Source organism: Oreochromis aureus, linkage group 20 (assembly GCF_013358895.1).
Source record: "Oreochromis aureus strain Israel breed Guangdong linkage group 20, ZZ_aureus, whole genome shotgun sequence".
NCBI classification, from domain to species: Eukaryota; Metazoa; Chordata; class Actinopteri; order Cichliformes; family Cichlidae; genus Oreochromis; species Oreochromis aureus.
The window spans coordinates 26746177-26772208 of NC_052961.1; the positions used below are offsets into that span (position 1 = coordinate 26746177).

Below are 26032 nucleotides of genomic sequence, written 5' to 3' on the forward strand. Positions count from 1 at the left end.
CACGGCTCTCTTTAAGAGCCCTCTGTGTATTAAAAAAATGGGCAGTGTCCAACTTCCAGGATTATTGTTGAGCAATATAAAACACATATCAATCAAGTTTTGCAACATTATTCAGTGTTTACAAGAGAGCTCTGGTTTTATTGACACTAACACACATGAATTTACAGTGTTACACACACGTGGTTTCTTTGGTTTCAGGGCTGCCTTTGTAAATCTTACAAAACAAGGTAAAACAAAACCAATATATTATCTTTAAAATACCCAGAATTTGATTTTTACAATTTACAATTTCTATTCAATAAAATAATCATTCAAATATGAATGCAGCTGTGTGTTCTATGCTGTAAATCATGTAGTCCCATGTTGCACTTGAACGTTGCAATGAATTCCTGAAGTCGGAAAAGGAAGCTTAAGGGAAACACTTGGATGTAACAAGTCAGTCTTTTTCGCACCTGCACGAACACCCGTGGGTTTCTTACATCTATGTCTCTAAATTAATTTTTAAATTCAGATTAAGGCAGTTCAGTCTGGAATGGCACAGAAACACGGGTGCTTTCACAATGCGAAAGCTGTGCTCTAGTGGTTTTTACAAAACGGAAAATCAACCCATACAGAAGTGGAGAGGAGAGCGCCAACGTGCCGAGTCAGCTGAAAACAAATCAACCGTTTTAATGTGACACACAATATTAAATTCAGTTCCTCTTCCATGTCAGACCCGTGCGTAACGGTAAAGGAAAAATTAACGTGACTCCGCAGATTGCGTAAAGATCATTAAGTATGATCGTCCAAAGAAGACTTCCCGTGAGCTCAGATTTAGTGAATTTATTTACTTTGTACTTTCTGTCAATCATATCGAAGTTTTTTGTGCGCAGATCAGGTCTTGGCTGTGCACCACGCTCCACATCCTGAGCAGCTCCTGCGCGCTCAGTTTGTGGACCACGATTAGGTTTTTATAAAAGCAGGGCTCTGTGTTCATTGTGCTCGCCCTGCGTCTGGTGATGCCGAATGTCCTGAAGCCCGGATGCATCTCTGGGGATAAGTGGATCCTCTGCAGGCACATCCCCAAAAACACATCATCAATGGGGTACAACTCCACGCCCTCCGAGGTCACGAAGAGCCTACGGGCTAAATAGGCGGACATCAGAAACCCCCCACCTCCCACGTAGGGTGGATACGGCTTGTCGTACAGCTCCTTGGGGATGTAATATTTGCTCTGTCGGTTTCGGATGGGGATCGCCTTGGAGATGGTGTCCCCCATAAACAAGCGGGCCGCTTTGCGCTGCTCCACTTTGAAGGCGATGAGCTCCAGCAGGTTGTGCGTGTTCACAAACACATCATCGTCTCCCTTAAATATAAACTGCACGTTGGGGCAGTAGATGTAGAACCACTTGAGAAAATTGACCTCTTTCAGAGTCAGGTTGAAGAAGGTGTCCATGAAGTCCCACTGCAGGATGTCCCCAAAGATTTGGTCCTCATACTCGATCAGTTTCTGTAGGTTCTTGGCGTCTTTGCCAGTGTTTGGGCTTCCGAGTAAAAACAAAGTTTTAATTTTCTTCCCATTTACGGTTTGCTCCTTCCCCCAGGTTTTACGCACGGCCTCCCTCCGGTCGTGCTGCTCAATAACGGACTTGACCACCACGAGGAGATGAACGTTTCCATCGGCGCACTTCTCCGGGTGATTGATGAGCATGGGGAAATACCTGCAGTGTCTGTGAAGCACAAACTGGTGAAATCTCTGGTCCAAGCGCCGGAACCAGTCCTGGGTCCTCACCGATGCGTCCGCGCTACAGTTCAGAACCTGTGCGTCCCAAGAAGCCCGAGTAACGTTCGGGACCTGCTGTGTCTCCAAATCCTTGACGGGCACGGGAGAATCTGAGGTCCCCGAACTGGTCATAGCTGTCTTCTTGAATGAAAAACACTCCGAGCCGCACCAGGCCGGATCCCTCACATGTTTAACCCCCACTGCGTCTTTCTCCGACAGTTTCAGCTTTTGGATCATGAGAAAAGATGCAAAGATCAGAGACAGACTCAACAGGGGTTTCAGAAAAGCGGGGATCCGCTTTCTCCGAAAAAAGTGATCCATTGCTGTCACCGTGACACGCTGGGACCCTCAGATGCCTTCATAATGTTTCACAACTGTGCGCCCGAGTGGAGACTGCAGTCCCACCTCACGAAGACACGGGGTAAGAGCGCTCAGTCAAGTGTCTCCTTGGCCACGTCTTGACCATGACAGCGCAGAGTGAAGTTACACATTCGTCCCTCTTTGCTGTCTAGTTCGTCCCCGAGCTTCTTCTCAGGGTTTTGCCTCCACACGGAGATCTGATGGAGGATACCACTATCTCACCCCACCCCCCAAATATCTCCTCCCCTTAATAAACTAAACTGATCTGGGACCTGTAGGTATCCCATTTCTCTCTCTCTCTCTCTCTCTCTCTCACACACACACACACACACACACACACACACACACACACACACACACACACACACACACACACACACACACACACGTGTTCACCAGGTTTTGCCGATCCACTAGCCACCACATCATTATCTTATTCTTAATATTGAATATCAGTAGCTCCTTTAATCCGCGTTAATTTACATGATTAGAAGTGATAGAGAACAGAACTAAAATACAACGAAATGATTCAGAAATAATTCTATAAATAAATTAACAACCATCTTCATGTGAGTAATAAAACAAACACCACAGCGTTTATAAAGGAACAGCGATGATGATTTTCTAAAGAAGTTTGACAGTCTAATTTTAATTCCAGTGCTAGGTGAGAAATACTGGACTACAGCACTCCTCGAGCTGTCTCGGTGTTTTCTGTCTCCTAACGTACAAAAATCCCACACTGAGTCCGTGACGCTCAGATCCGTGGGGCCCCACCATCTGTTGCCGCGTGTTGTTGTCGGTTGCTCTGGAGGAGTGGGAGGCAATCAATAGCCTCCTGACAGGGACTGTGCGATGAATGACAATTAGAACATGAAATGATTTCTAAATTATGTTTACTTACTGTTTTGGTACCGGACAGAGTCAACTGTATGTTCTAAATGATTACACAGCTGTTAAAACCGAAGCCAGTGTGACCTGTTGGCTGATTACAAGAATTAGACGCTTCTTTAAAAACCTTATTGCGCCATCTTGTGGACATTGATTGGAACTGCATTCGACTTCCGGAATCTCCTCCTTCATACGTCACTGCTAAACAAAAGCCAAACTTTGAAACATGGCGTGAACTGGCATTTGACGTATGATTGTCCCATCTCACAAAATAACACGGAGAAATACGGGCTTACTGTGAACCAGCGTGTCACGAGAACCCCTTTCATTAGCATAAGTCACAAGATGGGTGGAAACAACTCCCGCAGAAGCACTGAGATGGCGTGAAAGTGGAGAAGGCCAAGTTTGTCGAAAAATAAAATATTAAAATAGTGGAAAATAAAACCCTAAAAGAAAATCAGATACATACAAAAATACATCTAGTAAAAAGCATTTACAAACCCCTCGAACTAAACTACTTTTAATTATATATATTTTTTATAATAGAAATCTAATGTTATATATATAAATATAAAATAACACGTGTGTTTTAAGATATATTTCTTTTTTTCTCCATTTTCACTAATGCTCTTTAGTACAGGGTGGTGTCGGTGGCGGTGCAGTGTGGCGCAGAGGACGTCCTGATATTGAAACTGCAGACCTCTGAGTGAACCTCACCAGCAGGAAATACACCGGGGAGGCGGCGGGGAGCGCTCACATCGTAAAATTATCGCCGTTGTTTAGTCGCTAGTTGAAGCCAGCCGATTGGAAAGCCAGAAAACCCCAAGGTGGTGGAAACTTTCAATATCGTAGGTGCTGAAAAACCTAAATATCCACGCCGGCAAATGATACATAAGGTAAGTACGTGTTTAAATAAATGAGAAAACCGGCAGGCAGGTCGAATTAGTTATTTTTTTCTCTCCTACTGTTAGCTCGTAGCTGGCCGCATTAGCTTGTTGCCGAGATGTCGAAATTAGGCGTTTTTGTTGTGTTTAGTGACGCTTTAGCTTCGTCGTGACCTCCGTGTTGGTGTTATTGTACCGATACCGACTGCTGGAGTCATTGTTCTGCCGCGTGCTTCAAATTATGATACCCGGGGCATTTTTGACCGGGGTGGGTTATTTTCCGACGATATTGCTTTGATTTTTGTAGGCGAAAGCTAACTGCTGTGCTGAGCAGGTGTTGTCTTAGCAGTTCAACTATCAGCTGCCTTTTATGGACTCACATTCGGCGTAGCTCGGGCACGTCTACACGTAAAAAAGCAATGCCGGAGGGATTAGGCGTATTGACTGTACTGGAAGAACTGGGTCATAGTTGACGAGTAACGCGACTTTAATTTGCCAGTAAATTAGCAGGAGTTTAGCCGGCGGAGGATAGAGGGGCGCTGTTGGGGGTTTTAAGCAGCTCAGCGGGCTGCAGAGCCAGCTTTATAACTTTATCCGATTGATGTTGTCCACTATTTTTATTTTTATTTTTTTTGTTAAGACAGTGTTTGAACTGGAAAATGACAAATCTGCATACAAGCGAAAATGCTCCTAAAACTGCCCCCGTTAAAGAGCTGTCCGATAAATTTAGCTTCTTTTACAGAGTGGAGTGAAAACATTTGCTAATTTTCTGCTTAGCAGGAGCAAACGCTGGCATTATGACGGCTTCCTCTCAGCTGACTAAAACCATAGTTTTTTTTTCCCCACGATGTCATTGCATTAATAAAGTACTCTATATAAACAAACATCATGATGCTTTGCAGATGCCTGGTGAAGTTGATAATTTGAAGCCAAGAAAGAGGAAGAGCAGCTCTGAGACCAGAAACACCAGAAAGGTTTGTTTTGTCTGTGTACATAATGCTGCAGATGTGTGATGAGTCGAAAAGAAAAGCAGGAGTTAAATGATCTGCTGTTTCTGAGTGTATCTGGTATAGTTATCTACACCCCTACAGCTGTAACCCCTACACCGGACAGCTGTGAGTGGCTCCAAATTAACGGGATGTGATTACTGCAGTGGAGTCCCGCTGTGGTTACCCCAACATCATCCTAACTTTGTTCCTTAACTTTTGTATCATAGACATCTGCTGCAAGGAGGAGATGTGTGAAAAGTCCAAAGGCGAACTCGTCCTCTGAGAGCAGCTCAGCAGTTGGGAACACTAAAGCAGCTGGTCCTCTGGAGAGAGACTCCTGCATCAGCTGTGAATGCCACCAGTCTTCTGGCAGAAGGAGGTGCTTAGCATCACCAGAGCATGAAGGACAGGAAGGTAAAGAGAACACGCTGATGATGGGACAGGATTCAGACAGCTGCGTAATGAATAGCATCTGGGACAAATATGAGCCTGAGCATATGGATTATGAAGAAACAGGCAAAATCATGTTCCCAGATGATGACAGTAATCAGATCCTTCCTGTGGAGCAGTTCTTTGGAAACTTGGATGCTGTACAGGTGAGGCACGTTGGTTTTAATTCCTGGGGGAAACAGGTTTTTTTTTGTTTTTTGGTAAAGAAAACTTCTGACTGATGATCAGTTTAGAAGAATCAGCATCCATATCTATTATTCTAATCTATTCATTTAAAGCTGCTCTTCTAGGGTGTTTTGTAATAGACATGGGAGTTGGAAGATATGTTAGACTTGTTATACATTTGGACCTTAAAATTGGTTTAAATTTCAGCAGTAATTGGTGCATTATTGGATGTACCAAAAGGGTCTTCCTGCTAATAAAACACAAAACATGGGCAATAATGTGCAGAGTAGAAGACCACGAGTTGTTACACAAAAGCCTCACTCTGCCAGGAGTCCCTAACGTATCATTTTAAGTTTGCCTTGAGGTTTGGATTCTTTCTCTCAAATAAATATGATTGCAGTTGTTTTCCTTCTCTTTTTCTGGTCTCACTCACAGTTAACATTAAACAAACTGACATTTCAACCTCTTATCAGCAGGGCTAGAGTTATATGAGAGCAGTAACAACCCCTAGTTAGCTTTGTTACTCACTGATAACTTTAATTTTATCCATACACATAGATTCTATCCCCCCATTCCCACCACATCTCTAGGCCCATCATTCCTGCAGTTATATCTTCAGCACAATTGGTGAAAATAATGTTGCATTAAATGAATTCTAAATACGGATTCATCCTACAGGATTTTCCTGAAAGATCATCCACGTCTTCTAGCCGCGCCCAAAGGAAGAACAGGAGGCGACATTACTACGCTCGAGAGGACAGCGATGAAGACGAGGTGGATTTCAGTGGCGTGCAGCGAGACAACGGGGTGGGCACTTAGGCTACGTTCACACTGCAGGCGAAAGCGCATCAAATCCGATTTTTTTGACCCTATGCGACCCATATCCGATCATGGTATGACTGTGTGAACGGCACAAATCCGATATTTTTAAATCCGACCTAAGTCATTTTCGTATGTGGTACTGAATCCGATACATATCCGATGTTTTAGAAAGCGACTGCTGTTTGAACGGTCATGTCGCATTAAATCCGTCTTTTACGTCACTGACACAAGACAGACGCCAATTATCAGCGCCGGAGAAGACATCGAACACTTCCTGGCCATCCAGTGTAGATGTTAGTGAAACTGTTTGGAAGACAACGTGAACATTTTATTTGTACTGTATAATCTGCAGATTCTGACAGAAATCTGCAACTATCCTTTGAGGCACCGCTCCTCTAAAACAGCAATAAGGATCATTATTAGGTTATTTACATTATTATGTAAATAACTTAAAGCAAAAATTTGGAAACGTAAAGTCCGAAGTCAAACGATATTGTTTGCTCTGGGTCTAAACAGAGCGCATTGTGTGTGACGTCTTCTTTTGCGCATGCGGGCCGCTTTGAGCGTTCACACTAGAGCGCGTTTGCTGTCACATTTTATTTGTAGTGTGAACAAGCAGACAAAAAAAATCGGATTTGATCAAAAAATCGGAATTGAGCATTAAGACCTGCAGTGTGAACGTAGCCTTAGTTAGGAGTTGCCGCTCTTATAACTGAGAAAGTTCTGCTTATGAAAAGACATTAAACCTCTCAGCACTTGGAAAACTACCTGCTCAAACATTGCATTCAATCAATAATTAGATTTTTAAAAAGTCATAACTGTAATAATAAAATTAAAATGGCCAATGTGAGTAAATGCAGTAATGTTTTGTGAAATTTTTGCTGAATGTATGCTCACATGACACCTGGTGTAACCATCACCGGTGTTTACAGCACATTGTATAGAAAATTGAATCCTGAGTGCAGCTTCAGATTAGCCTCTGAGATGCTAAAAAAAATGCTGGATTTAAGGTTTTGTTTTCCCATACAAATGAAAACTGATTAATTGTAAATGTTACATGCTGACAAGAGCAACAGAGTGACAATTTCAGTCTAAGTTAAGATTACACGTCTGTAACGAGGAGGGATGGAGCATGAACTTCTGTACTGAGAGCTTTAATAGCACAAATTCATTGCTTAAGTTGAACATCATCAGCAGTTTTCTGCATAAAAGTCATTATTCACCAAGTGTCTCTTCATCCTCAACTCACGTGTGCTCACGTTTCTGGCAGCTTTCAAATATATAACACATTTGTATCGATACATAATCAATGTAATGAATTAATTTTCCCTGAGAGGGTTCTTCTAAAATTTGTAAAAGAGTGTTGTTTAAAAAAAACAAAAGGTTCCTCATACAAGACTGCAGTCTGAAAGACTGGATAATTTAAACCTGAGTGAAAATGTAATCTAACCAAGAGGCTAACCGTAATTGCACTAGATGTTGTCGCCTGTATTTTGTACATGACTGTTCTAAACCGTCCAAATATTTTATATATTTACTGCCTTATTTATATCAATTTGCTTTTAACATTCTATGCAGCATTCAGAGTAAATACATGATTTGTTATCATCTTTGTACTTAATTTGTGTACTTTACATCACAGTGCCAATACAGTGAACAAATAAATGAATTTCATGGTTTCTTAAGTGTGGTCGATCACTTCCAATATGAAATTAAAGCTAACCATGGTGGGTTTGGAGCTCAAGCTGATGTCACGAGTCACGTCGAGAAGATTGCAAAGGCAAATTTACCTTTCCAGCTGATGTGATGGGTTCTTTCCAGAGTTAATTATTTACCAAGTTCATCAAACAAATCACAGTCCACTCATTTGTCACAGGACATCAAGTCATGCGCCTTTTCTTTACTTTGGGCTTCTGCTTTGCTTTTAGATCCTTGGTGGCATTATTATAGATCTTCTTGGTGTCACACTGCAGGTTGTGAGATCCTTTTTTGTGGCAGACGATGTGGACCAGCTTCAGGTTTTCCCTCGTGAACAGGAGTTGGTAGAAGTAGTTCAGGTTGATGTCAGTGCTCCTGTGATTTTGCAGAGCTTCCAGCAGAGCGGGAATAACTGTCCTCTTCTTTTCAATCCTGGAAACAAATTGAAGAATTGCATGAAAGGAGGTAAAGCAAAAAAAAAAAAAAACCCTCCAAAAAATCTTGTAAATAAACTAAAGGTGGCGTGAACCTGTGGTCCAAATTCCAAGTGCTGAAGACAATCCTGCCCTCGCGGCTTCCATAGGGGTTGATAGAGTGAAGAGATTTGCACACTTTCTCATCAAATGATCCCTGAGGATGCAATTTAGAGGAAGAGGAACTTAGTCTGAAGCACATCTGCACTTTTAATATTTTTGAGACATTTTAAATGTAATGACTGTTAAGCCTAGTTAAACACTACTTTTTATCATTTTTGCTCTGATGCTCACACCACAGTGCACTTTTGTCTCTGACTCTTCTGTTCACATACGACTAACCTCGGACAAGTCAGTTGGAGCAGATCCCAGCTACTCTGTACAGATTCAAGAGTCTTTCCCTCAGAGCTCAAAAGCCTGTGACAGTGTAAAACTCATGTTGCCCATTCAACTCTGTTAGACCTCTTAATACCTCACAGCTTGTATTCTTGTACCTGGCAGGTGAACCATCCCTCCTGAGTACAAAGGCGATCTGGTTGCTTTTCAGTCCTGTCAAAGTAGCAGCCATTGTACTTGGCTGTTTTCAGCATTTCTGTGAGGCTCTGTGAGGTTTTCAAAAACTCTGCCCTCACTTTTGCTTTCTGTATGGATTTGGTGGCATCATCCAGCTGACAAAAACAACAAAAAACACAACTGTTAGAACAGCTGACTGTGGATTAATCCTGTAAAGACCTCAGGTGCAGAGTGTTACCTGACTCCCAAGTTTACCTCTTTCAAGTAGCCGCGTATCCTGCTTTCACAGTTGTACTTCATGTAGGCAGACTTTGTTTTAAATCGAGAATCAACACCTGAAGAGAAACACACATAACAAGATGCTCAACAGATTCATTTAAACTCACATCAAGAGAAACATCTGTGACAAAAGTTATTAATTATACAGAGGTAGTCACACTGCTCAAATATTTTCCAAATATAAGGGTGTTGAGTCTTCACAATGCTTTTATACTGGAAAAAGACACAAGAGTGACTTAATCTATTCATGGTTTCCCAGTTCTCTAGTAACAGTAGCACATGTCTTATAGTGCTTTTTTTTTTAAAGGGATTTCTTTACATTGACACAGTATTTGTAATACTGCCTGTGTACAGCACCATAATGGATTTTAAAATCAATCAAAATGTGATTAAAGTGCAAATTTTCAGCTTTATTTCAAGGGGTTTGATCAAAGTGTTGCATTAACTGTTTGGGAATTCAAGTCCTTTTTATACATAAGCCCCATTTTCACAGGCTCAAAAGTTTGATTTTTATTTATCTATTTATTTATTAATTATTATAATTTATATTATTATTCACAGCACATGTGAAGAAGTAGCAAAGTCCAGCAGAGAGCAGTAGGGCGGGGCAGCCTCCACCCTTCATGACCCGCATAGGTCAAGGCTCAGCAAGCCTGTTAAATCCCTTAAATTAAAGCTGAAAGTCGGCACTCCAATCACATCTTGATTGTTTGCTTTAAAATCCACTGTGGTGGAACACAGAGACAAATTCACGAAACACTGTCACTGTCAAAATTCCTACAGGCCTAACTGTACTTCTTTGAGCCTCGTGCAGACAGGCTGGGAGTTTGACCTCAAAAGAAGCCACGACAGGAAAAGTCACAGGAACTCTAAAACAAAACCAGGAGTGCTTCTCCAAGAGGATGAAGGCTGCTACCTTGGAACCAGTCTTCATCCTCCTCTCTGCTCTCCAGCTCCGACCTATCCTCCAGGTTCTGTAGCAGGTCTGTCAGGATTTTACGCCTCTTTGAAGATTTCTCATCAGAGAGGAGCCCCTTCGCTGCTTCAATGAGGCTGTCGGCATGCCGGTCTGTGTCGAGTAGCTGACTGATGTCGCACACAACTAAAAATCAGATGCATAAAGATTAGGCAACATCACAATCATCCTGCAGTTTAGCTGACTGGGAGAATAAAACCACAAGTTTACAGTTGAAACACTTGTCTGGTGTTGATCCTCCTACCTCCACTCCACGTCTGCCCTTTAGATAGAAGAACCAATTCGGTGTTATCCGCCAAAGTTGGGAAGAATTCCTCCGTCACTATTGTCCCGTCCTCATACAAGCAAACACGTGCACCAGAGAGTGGCACCTGGACTCGTGGAGAACATAACAGGTAAAAACACCAATGACAAATGTGTTGTGTGGACTAGAAGTAGAAGCTTTTTAGACCAGATAACTAATCTGTAAACTTGACATATTTTATAAGAGAGCCATCTGTGAGAGTCAGTTCAGATTAAATGGATTCATTTATCCGATGTAAACTCTAATTAAACAAAATCCCTGTAGTACAGATTTCCACCAACAGATCATTTCCTCTTTGTTTCAGCTAGTTTATACAAAATGTGCCCGAGGCCATACTCAATAATGAACGAATTCTGCTCCCAGCCTATCATAAACAGAATTTAATCTAAATGGAATAAAAAAAGCATCTTGAAATATGAACGTAGAGGCTACATGTCACTTTGACCTGAACGTGACATAACTGTTGCTTTTTCACTTACATCCTGTTTACCGAGTTCTCTAAAAATGATGCGAAAATTATTTTATGTCGTATCTTCTTCACAGTGGAGATGATCTTGGACCAAACCAATCACGTATCGAGTTACTACTAATTAGGAAAAATAAAAGCGTAATTTCTTTTGTTTACTAGCAGCGATGACGTTTATGTCACATCCTCTCAGATAAAAAAAGCGGAACAGCCGTGTAAGGTGTTAAAAACTAACTAATTCCCACAAGGCTCACCTGTAGCAAATTGCAGGCCTTCTTCAGTAGTTCCTTCACATCTTTTGCGGCAATTCCATATTTCCTGTTTTCACTGCAGCTCCTAATTTTTACAGGTTTAATTTTCCCGAACATTTTGCTGTTTTGTTTTCGGTTTGTACCTACCGCTTCCTTCTTCTTCCTCCTCTTGAGGCTCGCAGCAGCAGCGGAAGTGTGTGACTGCCGCCTACTGGTGCTTTTCCTTATTTTCTTTGCTATTGTGGCGTGATTGGTGGTGGAAGTAACTTATATTTTTTTACATTACAATAATATCTTCATGGGGAAAACATTCCGCTTGTAGTAGACACACTGACTATCAAGTACACGTTGTGAATATTAGTGATTACAATAATAATGCAATTCAAATGGCTTTATTAGCGTTACAGTTTTTATAGGCTATGCAACACTTGACAACAAGCCACACATCTGTCTTTATCCCTGTTGAAATCTTCTTTGGATTCCCAGAGTTCTGTTTTTGTCTTCCTCTTTCAAACTGCCAGCTTTTTATCACTGGGCCAGACATTCTCTTTTCTTTTCGGTGCATAATTTGTTTTTCTGTCTTTTGTTTTTAGACAGCAGTGTTTTGTGAGAATGGGCAGCATGTGTCCTTCTGGGGGAACTGAGTCTAAGCACCCCCCAAAATTAGCTCCTTATGTATTCGCCTTATTAGCTTAAGACTACAGCCAAAGCTCCTCCTACAAATTATACTCTACTAATATATAAAAGATAATTATTACATGTGTATATTTAAAAAGAAAAGAAAATTTATATTGCGAGTGTGGCAATAAAATAACTTTAAATTGGAGATGCTGACGTTCATACAAGACCTAAATGGAAAGATGAGTATTACCATAGCAACTGACGCAGCACGATGGGAAATACCAACTCAAAGGTATGAACGATTAGAGGCGGCCAATGCGAAATTTTCTGTAGATTTTAAATTTCGGGAATAAAATGTAGACTTGCGTTAGAAAATACAATTCGTTTACTAAGTATATTTTCAAATAATGTTTCTCATTCGTGAACGCTCCTGATGAAATATTTTATTACATATCCCCCCCTTTGTACTAAATGGTAGAATCTGATTTCAATATGGCGGCCACGGCTTAAACATCTGAACGGATGGAGAAGACTGAATTCAGAGTAAAACATTGGCTGCGTTCAACATTTCTGAGTTTTTTTGTGCAATGTCAGGGTAATGCTTATTTTAACTAAAGGACATGGTAAAAATAGAAGACATACCCAGCATGGCGGACGAATGGAAGCAAGTGTTTGAGAGGAACCGGGTGGTTCCCCCGCACAGCCAGACCGTAAGGCTGGCTGTGGAAAGCCGCTTCACCCAGTCCCACGGCTTCCAGCTCACCCTCAACCGTGTCACTGCAACTCACCTCCCACCACAGGTGACCGTTTACAGTTAGCTTTCAGTGCTGATTAAAAACATAGAAACAACTCTGCTATAGCAATTCACTAGAGGTTTAGCAAACCTAAATTCAGTGTATTTTCATCTGTGAGCTTGACTTTGCGTTGACTGTCAAAATAAAAGACACGATAAGGCCTATTCAGTATCCATCTCTGTGAAAGTGCGTCTGAAGAAATCTCGTGAAGCTTTGAAAAATGTTATATTTGAAGGCAACCATACATTTTTTTTAATCAAACACACAATCAGTGTCATGGGATTATTAGTAAATTCGGTCTATATATAGAGCATCAAACAGTACCAAAGTGAATCTGACATCCACTACTTGCTGGCATTATCAGTTACAGCGATGCAAAACTGAGCATTCAGATATTGGGAACTTCATTCTGGGGTGTTTTTTACATGAAGTTGGATAATAGTCATAAAGGAGGATTTAAGTTTAACTCTTCACTTGTTAACAGTGACTTTCCTAAGATGCATGTGCTTCCTTTTTGCTCATAGGAGAAGGCAGTGGGAGAACAAAGTGTGACTTACCAACTACGGGCAACGCTGTTTGACAGAAATCATCAGCACTTTTTTGGGAAAACATGGAAGAGCTCACCTCAGACAATAAAAAACAACAAGATAACTTTCAATGAGGTAACTCTTCTCTAACAGACATCCCACTGAAACAAGTTTACTCCAAACAGCACACAGCTGTTCCATATATATAGGCTCTTTTAAAAACCCCTCTCATGTTATTTTGGCAAACAGCGAGTAGATGATTATGTAGTAAAATCAATGTGTATTCATGCATAAATTCCATTCATTTAGGGCAACCGTTATTTAATTAAAAGCAACTCAAAAGCTTTACCAATTAGCCGTGTTTAAATTAGCAGCATTGATTTCCCTGAGTTCTGCTATGCTCTTGAGGATCCTGTCAGCTAAAGCACAGCAAATTACAAACTGAAGTGATTGCCAATAAGTGATTCCAGTTGCATTTGATGACTTCGACTCTGTTTTCTCACCCTGCAAGTTGAAGAAGAGCTAATTTCATTGTGAGGTAAAAACTTACTATTAGAGAGAACTTTGAGACAAAGTTTCATTGAAAATATCATGATTGTATTACAGATGTGTGCCACTTTATGGCAGTGATCAGTTAGTCCTGGAAACTGTAATAACTCAAAAACACGTCATTCATTATAGAAAAACCACATATTATGTCCAGTATGGCTAGAAAGACCTTTTACTTATTCATTTACTAGTCTTTACTTGTCTGACAGTGGTAATTGTATATAATGTGGTGAAGTGTAATAAATAGCTTATTACTTGATGTTGCCTAATCTTTATGTGGGGTATTTTTTATTTCAAAAATACCCCACACTAGCACTTTGGATAGTGTGCCCAGGTTAAAGTTGTGTGGAGTAATATACAGTGTGAAGTTGTTTAGCTTAATCAACTAAGACAAACCGCACAGCTCATCCAGCAGCGCCAACGCCAATAGGAGGATCAGACAGATGCATATCTCAGAAGTATGTGATCGCCTCTCCCCATATCAGTGAGACTGAAGTTTGCCTGCTGAAATTAATGTGTTATGGTGCCAAAAATAGTAGTGCAACATCATCATGTTTCTCAATACTTTGTATTACTTTGAGTGTCAGGTTCAGACAGAATGACCTCTGTGCAAAGTGAGGGAATTTTCAGCCGCAAGCAAATGTGTTTGAGCTAGTTTCATCTAGAAACGAATGACATGAGAGCTTTGCCCTTTCTGGGCCATTAGGTGAAGTCCAAACAGGCTGAAATAAGTGTGAGTGACCGCATGAGACCGACAGTGGCAGGGCAAAAAAAGAAAGATGTCCATTTGTAACTGTTCAGCAGTCCTGCTAAGCACCAGCTGGGGGGTTTTGAGTAAGCCATTGCCCTTGGAGATGCTGTGATTTGCTTTCTATGATTGTGTGACAACCAATCATAAAAAAAAGAAAAAAAAAGCTGGCAGTGTAACATTGTGGAGATTTTGGTGTGTTGTGCTACTTTGGCTCAGCCTTCTCTGCTTCACACTCTCTCTGAACAGATGTGATTGAAAAATCAATCAACTCTTTTCACTCAAGACTGTGTACTAGCTACAGAAAACTTAACATCTAATAGTGCACATAGCAGGGTACCTCATTTAATGTGCTTGCAGTTGCAACTCATTAGTTATCTTCCCATGCACACAAGTGAACAAGAACAAACGTTTCTGCTACCTTGCTGTAACTGTCATCATGGATTTAACTTGTGCAATCAACAAGTTCAGCAGTCCTGCTAAGAAATCAGCATGAGGTTGTTTGCAATTGATACACAAAACCTGCAAAAGACCCAGTGAACTATAAAATGGGCCAAGTAACTTGTGGGGAGTCTTTGGCCATGGTAGCATTTCTGCCTGGACTGAATTACAGTACAGCACACTGGAAGCCAGCTTCCCAACCAAAACACTCTTTTTTTTTGTTTACTGGGTGTTTAGTGTTACTCTACTGTGTTGTGCTAGTGAGATATTGAATCTCAGAAGATACCAGAGGCTTGTAGTACAAAGCAGGATTTTGTCTTATCCAGATAACTTCTTAATTAACCCTGAGTTTGCCTCCTGACCCTTCAATTCTCTGGAAAATAGCGACACCATTGTTGGATGAGCCTTTGCCCACTGTGCCCACATAGTAGGATGGGATAAAGTTTTTTTTAAATAAAATCTCATATCTATGAATTTCCCCCAGTAAGAATTAGTAATAACTTCAGATTCTAGACTTTCACATTTATTCAGTCTTTTTTCTTCCTGTTGGCTTCAATTGATTTCACAAAAATCGTATTTTATAAGCATAACTATATAACCCTAAAACAGAGCACCGTTGTATTTGTGGTTCTTGTATCAAATTTCCTACATGTTTTTTATTTTTATTCTTTAGTTGGTCTCAAACTCTTAAACAGCACTGAGACTGCAGCTGAAAAAATAAAAGCTAAAACCTGTCTTTTAAAAATTAATTGAATTAAGTACTCAATTATATTCCATCAGATTCTCCTGTGGCCTAATGATAGAGCTGTGATACTGATAAATCTGTTAAATTATACAATCAGTATTTTTGCCAGCTCTCTTCCCAGGCTTCAAATACGGTAGACTTTATTACTATAATAGATCTTGTCCAGTCTTATTGACTGCAAAGCACTTAAAGTGCTCACGTGTTTATATAGGACTTTTAGTATTAAACTGTTGTATAGTGCTGTCCCTCTCTCTCTCTCTCTCTCTTTCTCTCTCAGACACACACACACTCTGCTGCTTTTTCTGTAGCAGATGTGTTGCTTTCAGTCTGCATTGTCTGTTTAACAGTCAGCTGATCTGCTGCCAGTACACTTAGCCATGCTTGTAATTGGTTAGCCAGTTGGTCTCCTGCACGGGAAACCCTGGGTTAACTTAGTGAGCTGATAGCCAGGCTCGTGTGAGGGCTTATTCTGATTGGCGAAGTTAAAGTCAGTCAATCCGGAAAACAGAGTTGCAGAGGGGTGCAACATAACTAAGATCGCCCTTTGGGACAGCTATAAGTACTTATGTAATGCTTGGTGTAATTTAGCACATGTATTAATATTTTTATTTTTATTGACTTGGGATTGCAGTTGTATGCAGTTTCAGTCAAAGGTCAGATTTGTTGCGCTTTAGTCTTTACGATTCATTTTCTTTTTTCCCAAACATGGTTTCAGTCTGTTCAGAGTCTTTGAGTCTTTTCTTCTCTGTAATCAAGGGGAACAAAAACGGGGAACAAAAAAGTATTTTTGATGTCAAGCTGCATGGTGTAAAGATCTGCTTTGATGATGAAATTTTCAATTTCTTATTGAAAATACCGAAGGGAATGTCGTGACAGAGAAAGACTTGAGATACAAAAGATAAAATATACCACACTGATATTGAAGTGCACTGCAACTTGCATGATCTTTATCTGTTGGGTGGGTTTCCTACAAGAGAAATATACCAGGTCAAATCTTGATTGGGTGACTGATGTCTTGAGTTAGTCCCCTAGGCCCTTCATGGTTTCTGCACGCTGCTCCAAATACTTAAGACAGAGACCAATTTTCGTATGTGGATCAATGAAAGAATCCATATATTCAAATGGGAAGATCTTCTTTTCAGCCAGGAACCCACCAGCGACTTTCCTGTACTGTGAGTAAATTCATGATGGCAACAAGTAGCTTTTTGTGCATCACCAGAGCTTTTTTGGTTAGGTGTGAGGATACTTTGCCAGTGAAGCTCCAACTGATGTTTTAACATCTAATGCCCCTACCACGCAGTTTACTAAAGGTTCACTTTATATCAATGCTGGCAGCGTTGGAATTTTCCTTGTAATGTCAAGCCTCCTTTCTACTTTCAAACCAGAAGTAAGATCAGAGCTGAATCTGATAAATCCCCTCGATTTAAAAACAGTATTTTATTTCAAATGTAACTGTGCCGTCAATCCACACATCTACCCACCCACCTGCTTAAATCGCTTTTTTAATGTAAGTGTGCATGCGGTGAAAAAGTTCAAGCTTTTATATTTCAGCCATTACTGAGATTTAAAAAGAGACGTCTTGTTAAATCACGACGTGCTGTTAGATTTGCTTGTAGATTAATCCGCCAGTCAGCCATCTCATCTTAACAGCTACTTTAACACTGGATGTTAAATGATTTACAACTGAAGTGGCTGTAATGTGTCTTTCATGTATTACATGAATACATTATTTTAGTTTGCAAAGACTGCTACATGCGGTAATTGTGACTGGATGCCATATTGAAGTTCCACATTGCATGTTGCATTTTCATTTTAATTTATGCAAGTTTGCATTGTACCCCAAAATGGTGAGCTTCTGGTCCTGGCAAGCAGGGAGTTAGTTCTAAGAAGGTGCTTCAAAAGGACTGACAGCAAAGGGGATACACAGTATTTTGCAACTGTTTTAGCCACTTTTTTTTTCAATCCAAAGCTGCTATTGGTGAGGTGTCCCACAAATGAGACAGATGAGATGGCACATGACCCCAAAGTACTGCCAGAGCCATGCAGCAGATGGTATGACCCCTACAGAGCCCTGATGTCGTTACAAGAAAGTGCCATCTAAATCCAGAGATCTCTGGCAGCTTCTACAAGCTGCTGTAGAAGCACTGCTAAACCGCTAAATTTTGGAAACAGGAATTATGTACCTCCCTCTAAATTAGAGAAAAGTCAGGTTTTTAGTTTTGCATATATGACATCTACTATAAGAGAATCTTGGGGATGCCACCTTCAGTTTGTGCAGTAACTAAGGCCACTCTGATGCAGAATAGTCACCTTGCTGATGGTGGGGTTTTATTATCTTCCTGTCTGATGAGTGACTGCATTTACCTGCCAGAAGGTTTCTTTTGAAAAGCCCTTAAGTTGTGAACTACATAAGGTGCCCCTGTGTAGTCACATTCCTTGAAAATCTTGTCTCCCTGCATCATATTTACTATCATTTACTGGGCATTTTGCTATGTTTGAGCAGATTTCTAGAGAACAGCTGGATGTGTGTGTTCTCTCTCTCAATCAAACATCTGAAGGCCTCTGCCTCCTGGTCGGAGGCCAGCGACCCACTGTTTTTATGATCGCATCAGAGCAATGCAAGCTCCTCGGTAGCTTCCAAATTTGGAGGTGCCTCATGAGTTTAGAGTGTTGTACATGGTGTTTTGAGAAACCCTTTTAATGGAAGGAGTACTGTGAACTGTGGCTGGCTGGTAAATGCAGAGTGTTGCATAAGTCTTTGTGCAGAGACACCAATGAGTCACAGCTATGGCACATTCATGATTTCCAGTTTTGTCACCATCTGTTTTCTCCCCTTCCTCTGCGTGATGTTCTTTTGATCGAACAATATCTCACAGTGTATGGCCTTACTTTGATCCGCCGTAATAGTCATAGCCTGTATAAAAAAAACCTCCGCTTGGTGTCCCAATAAGCATCCAAATCCAATTATCCATCCAGGGTAATAATATAAACCACATCATATCCTATCATGATGATAAAGTGGGCCTGGCCCTCTCTGTGTCATGCCGCAAGAGCTCCACTAGCTTTTTTTTTTATTGGATTTGGCCCAATGCACTTGCATTCATGCTGGTGTTTATGAGTGGCAAATTGCTGTTTGATATCCAAATAATGTTTGGGGGGTTCTCTCCTATGTTACGGGAGCACAGGGAAAATTGCAAGACACCCCCCTCCCCCCCAGTCAACCATGATGGATTGGTTTTAATATCTGGTGAAAAGCTAAGATGCACGGTGATTAAAAAGAGAGCGCTTACTAAATCTTTTCCCCCCTCTCTTTGCATCTCTTTCTTTCCTGATAGAGGAATGACATCTTGTCAACTGTACCAGCTGCTTCGTGGGTTGTTTTTAATTGTTAGGTCAGACTTATTAGGCTTTTATTTTGAAAGTAGTGCCATTTTAATTGCCATGCCAAGCCTTCAGTGGGTCTGAATAAGATTTATGCATGCAAAACAGAAACTACTGTGAAGTCCAGTCGTACTTTCAGGCCTTCTGAATCACAATGAACCTTGTTTTGTGATGTGTTTGACTTGTGTGTCAAATATGTCCCTTTTGAGAATTTTTTTGGGGGGAATCTTTTTGTTGTTGTACAACTCAATATGTCCTGAATTATCCAACTTACACTTACTTCCCCAGTTGTTGGTTTTCTCAAATCATGACTCAGATTGTTTGGGAGTTATAGGAATATTTTAACTCTCCTTTGAACACGTTGAGGCAAAGGGAACGCTGTGATCAGTAGAGGGCAATGTTGTGCTACAGATGCACAGATGGAGGAGTCGAGAGAATGGTGGAGAGAGAAATGTGCATCTTTCTGCATTGTCTCTCACTGTGATCACTCCATTTGAACTCCCTGCCTTCACGGGGAGCCAGTGGTTTCTTCTCATATGTGCAACATTATCAGGCCGACAGATGGGCTTGGGAGAAAAGGCCAAGCTTTGTTCGTGTCCGTGCAACCTCTGTTTCTCTAGGTCTGCAAATGCTATTTGGCATTGCATGCTATAAACTAAGAGTAACATACACACACACGCGCGCGCGCACACACACACATGTTTATTCCTCACAATGTGACTAAAAACAGTACCCTTTATACCAGCATACGCATCATCACACACACATTATTACATGACTTGAAAGAAGTAAAAAGCAGACAGTGCTTCACCGATGGGAAAATATTTAAACATCAGATGTGCAATTCCTCCACTTTTGTTTCTTGAAACGTTTTTCTCTTAAGAACAAACTACTTTCAAAGTGAAGAATCCCTTATGGTTCAAACTTGAGCTCTGAGTAATGAGTACAAGGCAGCAGACACACTCATCTGCAAAGTGTAAGTTTCTAAAACATACAATAGATTGCCAAATTTAAGCTGTCAGAGCTGTAACAAAGCTACAGTTAAAGCCTCAACCCTTCCTACTTTTCCTTGCTTTCTTAAAGCAGAGACATACTCCAGCAAGGCTTGCTCAGATGAGGGGAAAAAAAAACAACTTCTCTTTGAAGTCTGGTGTATTTGTTGTGTGCCATGCACAGTGTTTTGCAGTCTGCCACGTATGATTGCACACATGATTCCCAGCCACTCAACCGTGGACATTGAGCTGTCACATACGTCTTTTTGGAAAAATGTGACATGATCTAACTCTCATGTCCACTTTTCATGTCACTCCATGAGAAGAGAAGAGCTTAGAATAAATTATGTTCATCCCTGGTAATTTTAGCTGTTTTGGGTTGAATACAAGGAAACATCTGTAATGGTATTATTCCACTGATTCATTTCAGTTTAGCAGACTGTTTCTCTGTTGATGGATTGCAGGGCCTGTATGTTGGTAGCCATACCAGTTTATGTATATTTTATTCATATAGCAAGAAATATATGCACTCAGCTGCCACTTAATTAGGTACACCTTGATAGTGCTGGGTTGTACCTCCTTTTGCCTTCATAACTGTCCAAATTCTTAGTGTCATGGACTTAACTGGGTGCTGGAAACATTTATCTGAGATATTGATCCATATTGATGTGATAGCATCACACAGTTGCTCCAGATTTGTCTGCTGGACATAGATGATGACAATCTCCTGTTCCACCACATCCCAATGGTGCTCTATTGGATTGAGAGCTGATGACTGTGGAGGCCATTTGACTACCAGTGAACTCACTGTAATGTTGAAGTAGTCAGTTTTAAATGATTTAAACTTTGTGACATGGTGTGTTAGCTGACAGTAGTTGGACCTTGTGTGGTCTTCTGCTGCTCTAGACTCTCTGTTTCAAGGTTCAGTGTGTTTAGAGAAGCTCTTCTGCAAGCCTTGGTTGTAAGAAGTGATTATTTCCTAACCTCCAGGTGAAAATCACATCAACAAGAGAGCTGCTGCTCACTTAATCCCTTTAAGCCTCTTTCTTCTCCATTCTGATGCTCGGTTTGAACTTCAGAAAGCCATTTGACCATTTCTGCATGCCTAAAAGCACAGAGTTGCTCCCATGTGATTGGCGATTAGATAATTGTTTGTTGCAGTTGAACGGGTTTACCTAATAAAGTGGCCAGTGAGTGTATATTTTTCAAATGGAATTCCATTTAAAAAATATCCCCTGACTGACTAAAAAACGAAAAACCCAAAACCATCACACGGGGATAGGTATAATTGATGCTAGTATCTGTACTGGCTTTTATATTGAATTGATATTCATCCATAATTCTGTAAATAGAAGCTATTCTAAAAGGAGGCTATATCTATGCCACAGCAACTATTGCATTTACTGTGTTTTTCATTTACTTTGTTAAAGTTAGCCCACATGTTTTACCCTGTTTGCTCTAACTAGAGTCCACAGATTGTAAACAAAGTTAGAGTGACTGGGAGAAAACATTAATTACACAGTAGGCAGTCTGAAAATGCCTAAACTTAAAAGACTTAAATGACTCAGTGGTGTCCATATACTGATGAGAGGATGACAGCTCTGGAGCAGTATTTTAGTGCTAATATAATCATCAGTTGATAAGTCTATAAGTGAGTAAGTACATTTTATTCATATAGTGCATTTGAAATCAAAGTACAGTAAAAAAATAAAAGGGTTCCTAAAAATTCATGGTACACACTATTTACATAAAGTAACACAACAACAACCTGTGCTTCAGCCACAGTTCCAAAGATTAGCATTTTCCAAAAGGTTGACAAAAAAGGTATATATTTAATTTAGATCTGAAGAGAGTCAAAGCTGATGCTTGTCAGAGGTCACATGGGAGATCATTGTAGAGTCTTGGTGCAATGAAGGTGAAAGTACCAACTCCTTTTAAAATGAACTTCAGCAGCACTCAAGAGTGATTGGTAAGCAGTCCTCAATGATTTTGAGGGAGAATATGGACATAGCATATGTATCCAGTATTCAGTACTTCATACTGGATTCTGTAATGCACAGGGAGCCAGTGCAAGGCTGCTAACACTGGAGTAATGTGATCTCTATTTTTTGTCCCTGTCAGAAATCTTGCTGCTTCTGAGCTGGAAGAATCTTAACCACAGCATTGATTTGTTTGTCAAATTTTAAACTTGTGTGTCAAAGATTATTTCAAGGGTTTTAAACTGTTTTAATAATAAAAAAGAGTTAAAAGTGCCCAAGTTATTCATCAAGCTCTCAGTTAATAATGGAGGAACAAACAATATGACCTCTGTTTTGAACTTAGTTAACTGTATGAAACTGTAAGGCATCTATTTTTTAATATCCAAAATGCACTCATTGAGCTGCATTATGGAACAATGATTTTCAATATTTAAAGGTAAAAACAGATAAATGATATTGCGAAGAAAAAAGATTTTATGTTGATAAATAAATGAATAAACTGGTGGGAGGAACAAGAAAAAAGAAACAGACCCCAAGATAGATCATTGCAGAACTTCAGATGTCATAACTCGTGATACAGAGGAATATTTTCTAGTGTTAACTGAGAGAGTTTTTTTAATAAGATTTCACCCAGTTAAAAGCCAAGCCCTTGACTCGTACACAGTGTTCCAAGTGCTCGTGAGTTTTAGAACTTTAGACAAAAATGGCAGATTTGAGATAGGTGGACAATTACTCAGGACATCCACTTCCAAATGTAATTTCTGTAAGAAAGGCTGGACTACTGTGTGCTTAATACATACCATTTCAGTATATAGGACCATAAAAGTATGATATTATATAACATAATAAAATTGTATCTGGTGTTAACCAACAGCAGATACAATTTTTAACTCACAGCATGAATCTTTTTAACAGATTTTATGCTTTTCACGTTTATTTTCGTGGTGTTTTGTCCCTTCTGTGTGGAGATGCCCTTAAATTGCCAGCACTTAATTGAGAAAGCACTTGCCTCATAAATGCAGAGTGAGCATTTTAATTTTAGGCCTGTCTTGATGGCAAATTGGTATTGATTGGTTTTTGTCCACTCAATTCATCCATGAATCTGGCTACAAATTCATTTAATGTAAATTTGCAAAACAAAAACAGAACAAATAATGAATTGCTAAATTAATTTTTGCAGTAATAACACTAAAGTAAAAATAAACACCAATATATGCAATAAAACGTAAGCTCATAAACCAAACAGAATCACACATGCCACTATTTCTACCCCTGCAAATGTCCACAGATTGGTAAAACTTCTCACTAGATCACACTATAATGAGTTATGGCAACATACTATTGACTACTACTGTCCTATGTTTAGAATAAAGCATTTTCTAGAAACAACACAATTATGGCTCCTAAGATGCATCTGGTGTATATCTAAAAATAGACCATATTGCACTAGTTTTAGATTTTATTAAACAAAAACAAGCTCTGCTGGGCCAAAGAAAAAAGCTCCATCTATACATAGCCATGGCTTTTTCCAGTATTGGTATTGCAGACAGGAAGCTGAAACAGACATGTTAATTACAAGACAGCAGAGTGTAATTTACTCGTACTAATGGGCAGTAAAATGCATTGCTGGGAAAAAAATCACACTGGAAGAAGACTTTAAAATTCATATATTTAATAAATAACTTGCAAAATAACCTTGAAAAATCACTGAAATAAACATGCAGCATACTCTGTTATGACAGTTAGCAGTCAGTTATGTTTCATTTGCAGCTCAGTGGGCAAATGATAGAGGTTTAGCACAGTATAGTAGGAACCTAAATGCTTTCCTTGTTATTGTTTTTTCTTTCTTTTTTTTCAAACCCAAATTGTTTTGATCCTGAATTAAATTGTGGCACCAATAATTAAATTGGGAGGTTGCAAAATACTTTAACCTTTAGTGCTGTTGGAGGAGGTTCATAAGTTAAGAGGATCACTAAAGCATTGGCAAATTATCTTGAGGGGCACTTGAATGTCTTAATAGAATTTTATGTTGAGGTGTTCGATACCTGTTAAGTATTTTCCACTTAAAACCAAAAATGTGAATCTCATAGTGGTTTTCAATGGGATCACTAAAGCCACCCTACCAGAATAGCTCCTAATGACTCTTAGATGTTGATATTTTTCTGTGTGGGCCAAATAGCCTAACCTAAAGTTCAGACGGACAATGCCATTGCTCTTATGCTAATGGCACATAGCTGAAAATGTACCCAAAGTCATTATCACATGCATTTAGAAAACATTGTGGACACACTACTTGGTTTTTTGTTGTTGTTGTTTGTTTTGTTTTGTTTTTTTAAAACAATTTGCAAGGCTATACTTTATTTAATGAACCTTTTAAATTAATAAATGAGAAAGTAAATGTGTGGGTGGTGTTTGCTTTAATGGTGCAATTATCACCTTTATTTTCTATGCTTGGCTTTCACTTAAAGCCCATGAGCTCTTCATCTTGTAGATTTATGCAACTGCCCTAACCAGAGAGGTTTAATTGAGTTTAGAGGTCTGCTGCTGGCATGTAGATGGCCTAAAAAAGTTATGAAAATATTTTTCCTTGATAGATTTTTTGCTATTGCTTCAGTGGTTTTGAATATTTGGTTGACTACACATAGGTATTAAACTGAGAAGTTGGTTGCAAGACATTTATACATCCCCTTTTGATTGCACCATTAAAGGCACTCAATCAGTTTATATTATAAACAGCTTTATTACTGTGTTATTGTATTTTTCATACTCACTGAACTTCTTTAATAATTTCTTTAGGATAGATACTGCCATTTTTTAAAGACAAGAAGCTGGCTGTTCTAGGAGTTCAGTGTTTCTCATTTCTGTCTTTTTTTTAAATAATGAATATCAGCAGATGCTTACAATGGTTAACACGTTCACTTGGCAATTGAAAGGTTGCTGGTTCCATTCCAGCTGTAGACATGTATCCCATGTTGGTTTGCTTGAAGAAGGATATCCGGAGCTACCTGCTGTGGTGACTCCTTGTGGCAAGAGAGTAGCTGAAAATAGCTCTACTAAGCACTATCTACAGTGCACAGGAATGTTCAAAGTATCACTTTGAATTGATTTTTAAAGCCAATTCTGCTTTTTTAAAACATTAAAAAATTTTTTTGTAATGATGTGCTTGAGAGCGACTATATTAAGTCAAAGTGTTGATGAGTTGAGTTACATTCTTGGTTCTTTCTCTTTGTTGCTGAAATACAACTACATCTGCTATATATTGAAATGCATTCCTTTTATGAGTGTTTGCTTCCCCGGAATGCCTCAAAAGAGAGCTCAGATAATGACTAGCTGTAAAACACATATGTGGGTCTTGCTATGTCCTGTCTTCCCTTCTTTGTTTGCTTTTTAGAGGGTATGGCACCTTCTCAAGTCAAAGTAGAAGGCTAATGAAAACCCTCTGTCTGAAAAGCTATATGATTGATGGATAAAGGAGCTGCCATGGCAGCATAGACAGGCCTTCAGCTTACCTCTGTGCTTAATTCCTTCTCCCGACTGGCATTCCACACTAAAAGATATACACTTCAATTATACATGGGGACGGTGGGGGCACAGGCTGCTCTGCCTTGCCTGAGAACTGATCAATATTTCAGCTCCAAGGGGACCAAACATCTAGCGGAGCAGCTGCTGCTTAACAGCTTTACACAGTAGAGTGGCACACCCAGTAATATGCAGCTATATACTGTGGGTGTGTGTATGTGTGATCGTGGGATTTGAAGGGCCGCAAGAGCTACTGCCGAGGTGACAGTAGGGAGAGATGAGAGCCTTGAGGAGGTTTTAGGTGTGTGTGTGTGTGTGTGGCTGCTTTCTACTGTGTGTGGTGTGTATTGACTTGATTCTTACTTGACTGTTCTTTCTCCATCCCTATCTCATTTCTCTTTCTGTCACTCCCTCTTTTCCCTCCACAGACAAACACACATACACACAGAGCTCGTC

The 26032-nt window shown here is 40.0% G+C and overlaps 4 protein-coding genes across 4 annotated transcripts in view; 2 read left to right on the forward strand and 2 right to left on the reverse strand.

Moving 5' to 3' along the window:
- Positions 1–195: 195 nt before the first annotated feature.
- On the reverse strand, positions 196–2331 carry b3gnt7l (UDP-GlcNAc:betaGal beta-1,3-N-acetylglucosaminyltransferase 7, like). Its single transcript, XM_031755235.2, has one exon. It carries the CDS (start codon positions 2081–2083, stop codon positions 848–850), a length of 1236 nt encoding a protein of 411 aa, XP_031611095.1. The 5' UTR covers positions 2084–2331; the 3' UTR covers positions 196–847.
- A 1376-nt stretch (positions 2332–3707) lies between these two features.
- On the forward strand, positions 3708–6571 carry c20h1orf174 (chromosome 20 C1orf174 homolog). The gene is made up of 4 exons (XM_031755236.2): positions 3708–3906; positions 4797–4868; positions 5111–5479; positions 6177–6571. The coding sequence occupies exons 1-4, from the start codon at positions 3895–3897 to the stop codon at positions 6315–6317; spliced, it is 594 nt and encodes a 197-aa protein (XP_031611096.1). The 5' UTR covers positions 3708–3894; the 3' UTR covers positions 6318–6571.
- Positions 6572–7458: 887 nt separating this feature from the next.
- dffb (DNA fragmentation factor, beta polypeptide (caspase-activated DNase)) lies at positions 7459–11470 on the reverse strand. Its single transcript, XM_031755247.2, has 7 exons — positions 11284–11470; positions 10504–10630; positions 10200–10385; positions 9260–9339; positions 8986–9159; positions 8548–8648; positions 7459–8450 (listed from the first exon to the last, which is right to left on the reverse strand). The coding sequence occupies exons 1-7, from the start codon at positions 11395–11397 to the stop codon at positions 8201–8203; spliced, it is 1032 nt and encodes a 343-aa protein (XP_031611107.1). The 5' UTR covers positions 11398–11470; the 3' UTR covers positions 7459–8200.
- Positions 11471–12398: 928 nt separating this feature from the next.
- The window catches only part of nphp4 (nephronophthisis 4), a 163234-nt gene continuing 149600 nt past the window's right edge, over positions 12399–26032 (forward strand). The window contains exons 1-2 of the mRNA XM_039604039.1: positions 12399–12701; positions 13220–13357. Coding sequence (XP_039459973.1) covers positions 12522–12701; positions 13220–13357 — 318 coding nt within the window. The 5' untranslated portion in view covers positions 12399–12521. The remainder of the gene's footprint in view (positions 12702–13219; positions 13358–26032) is intronic.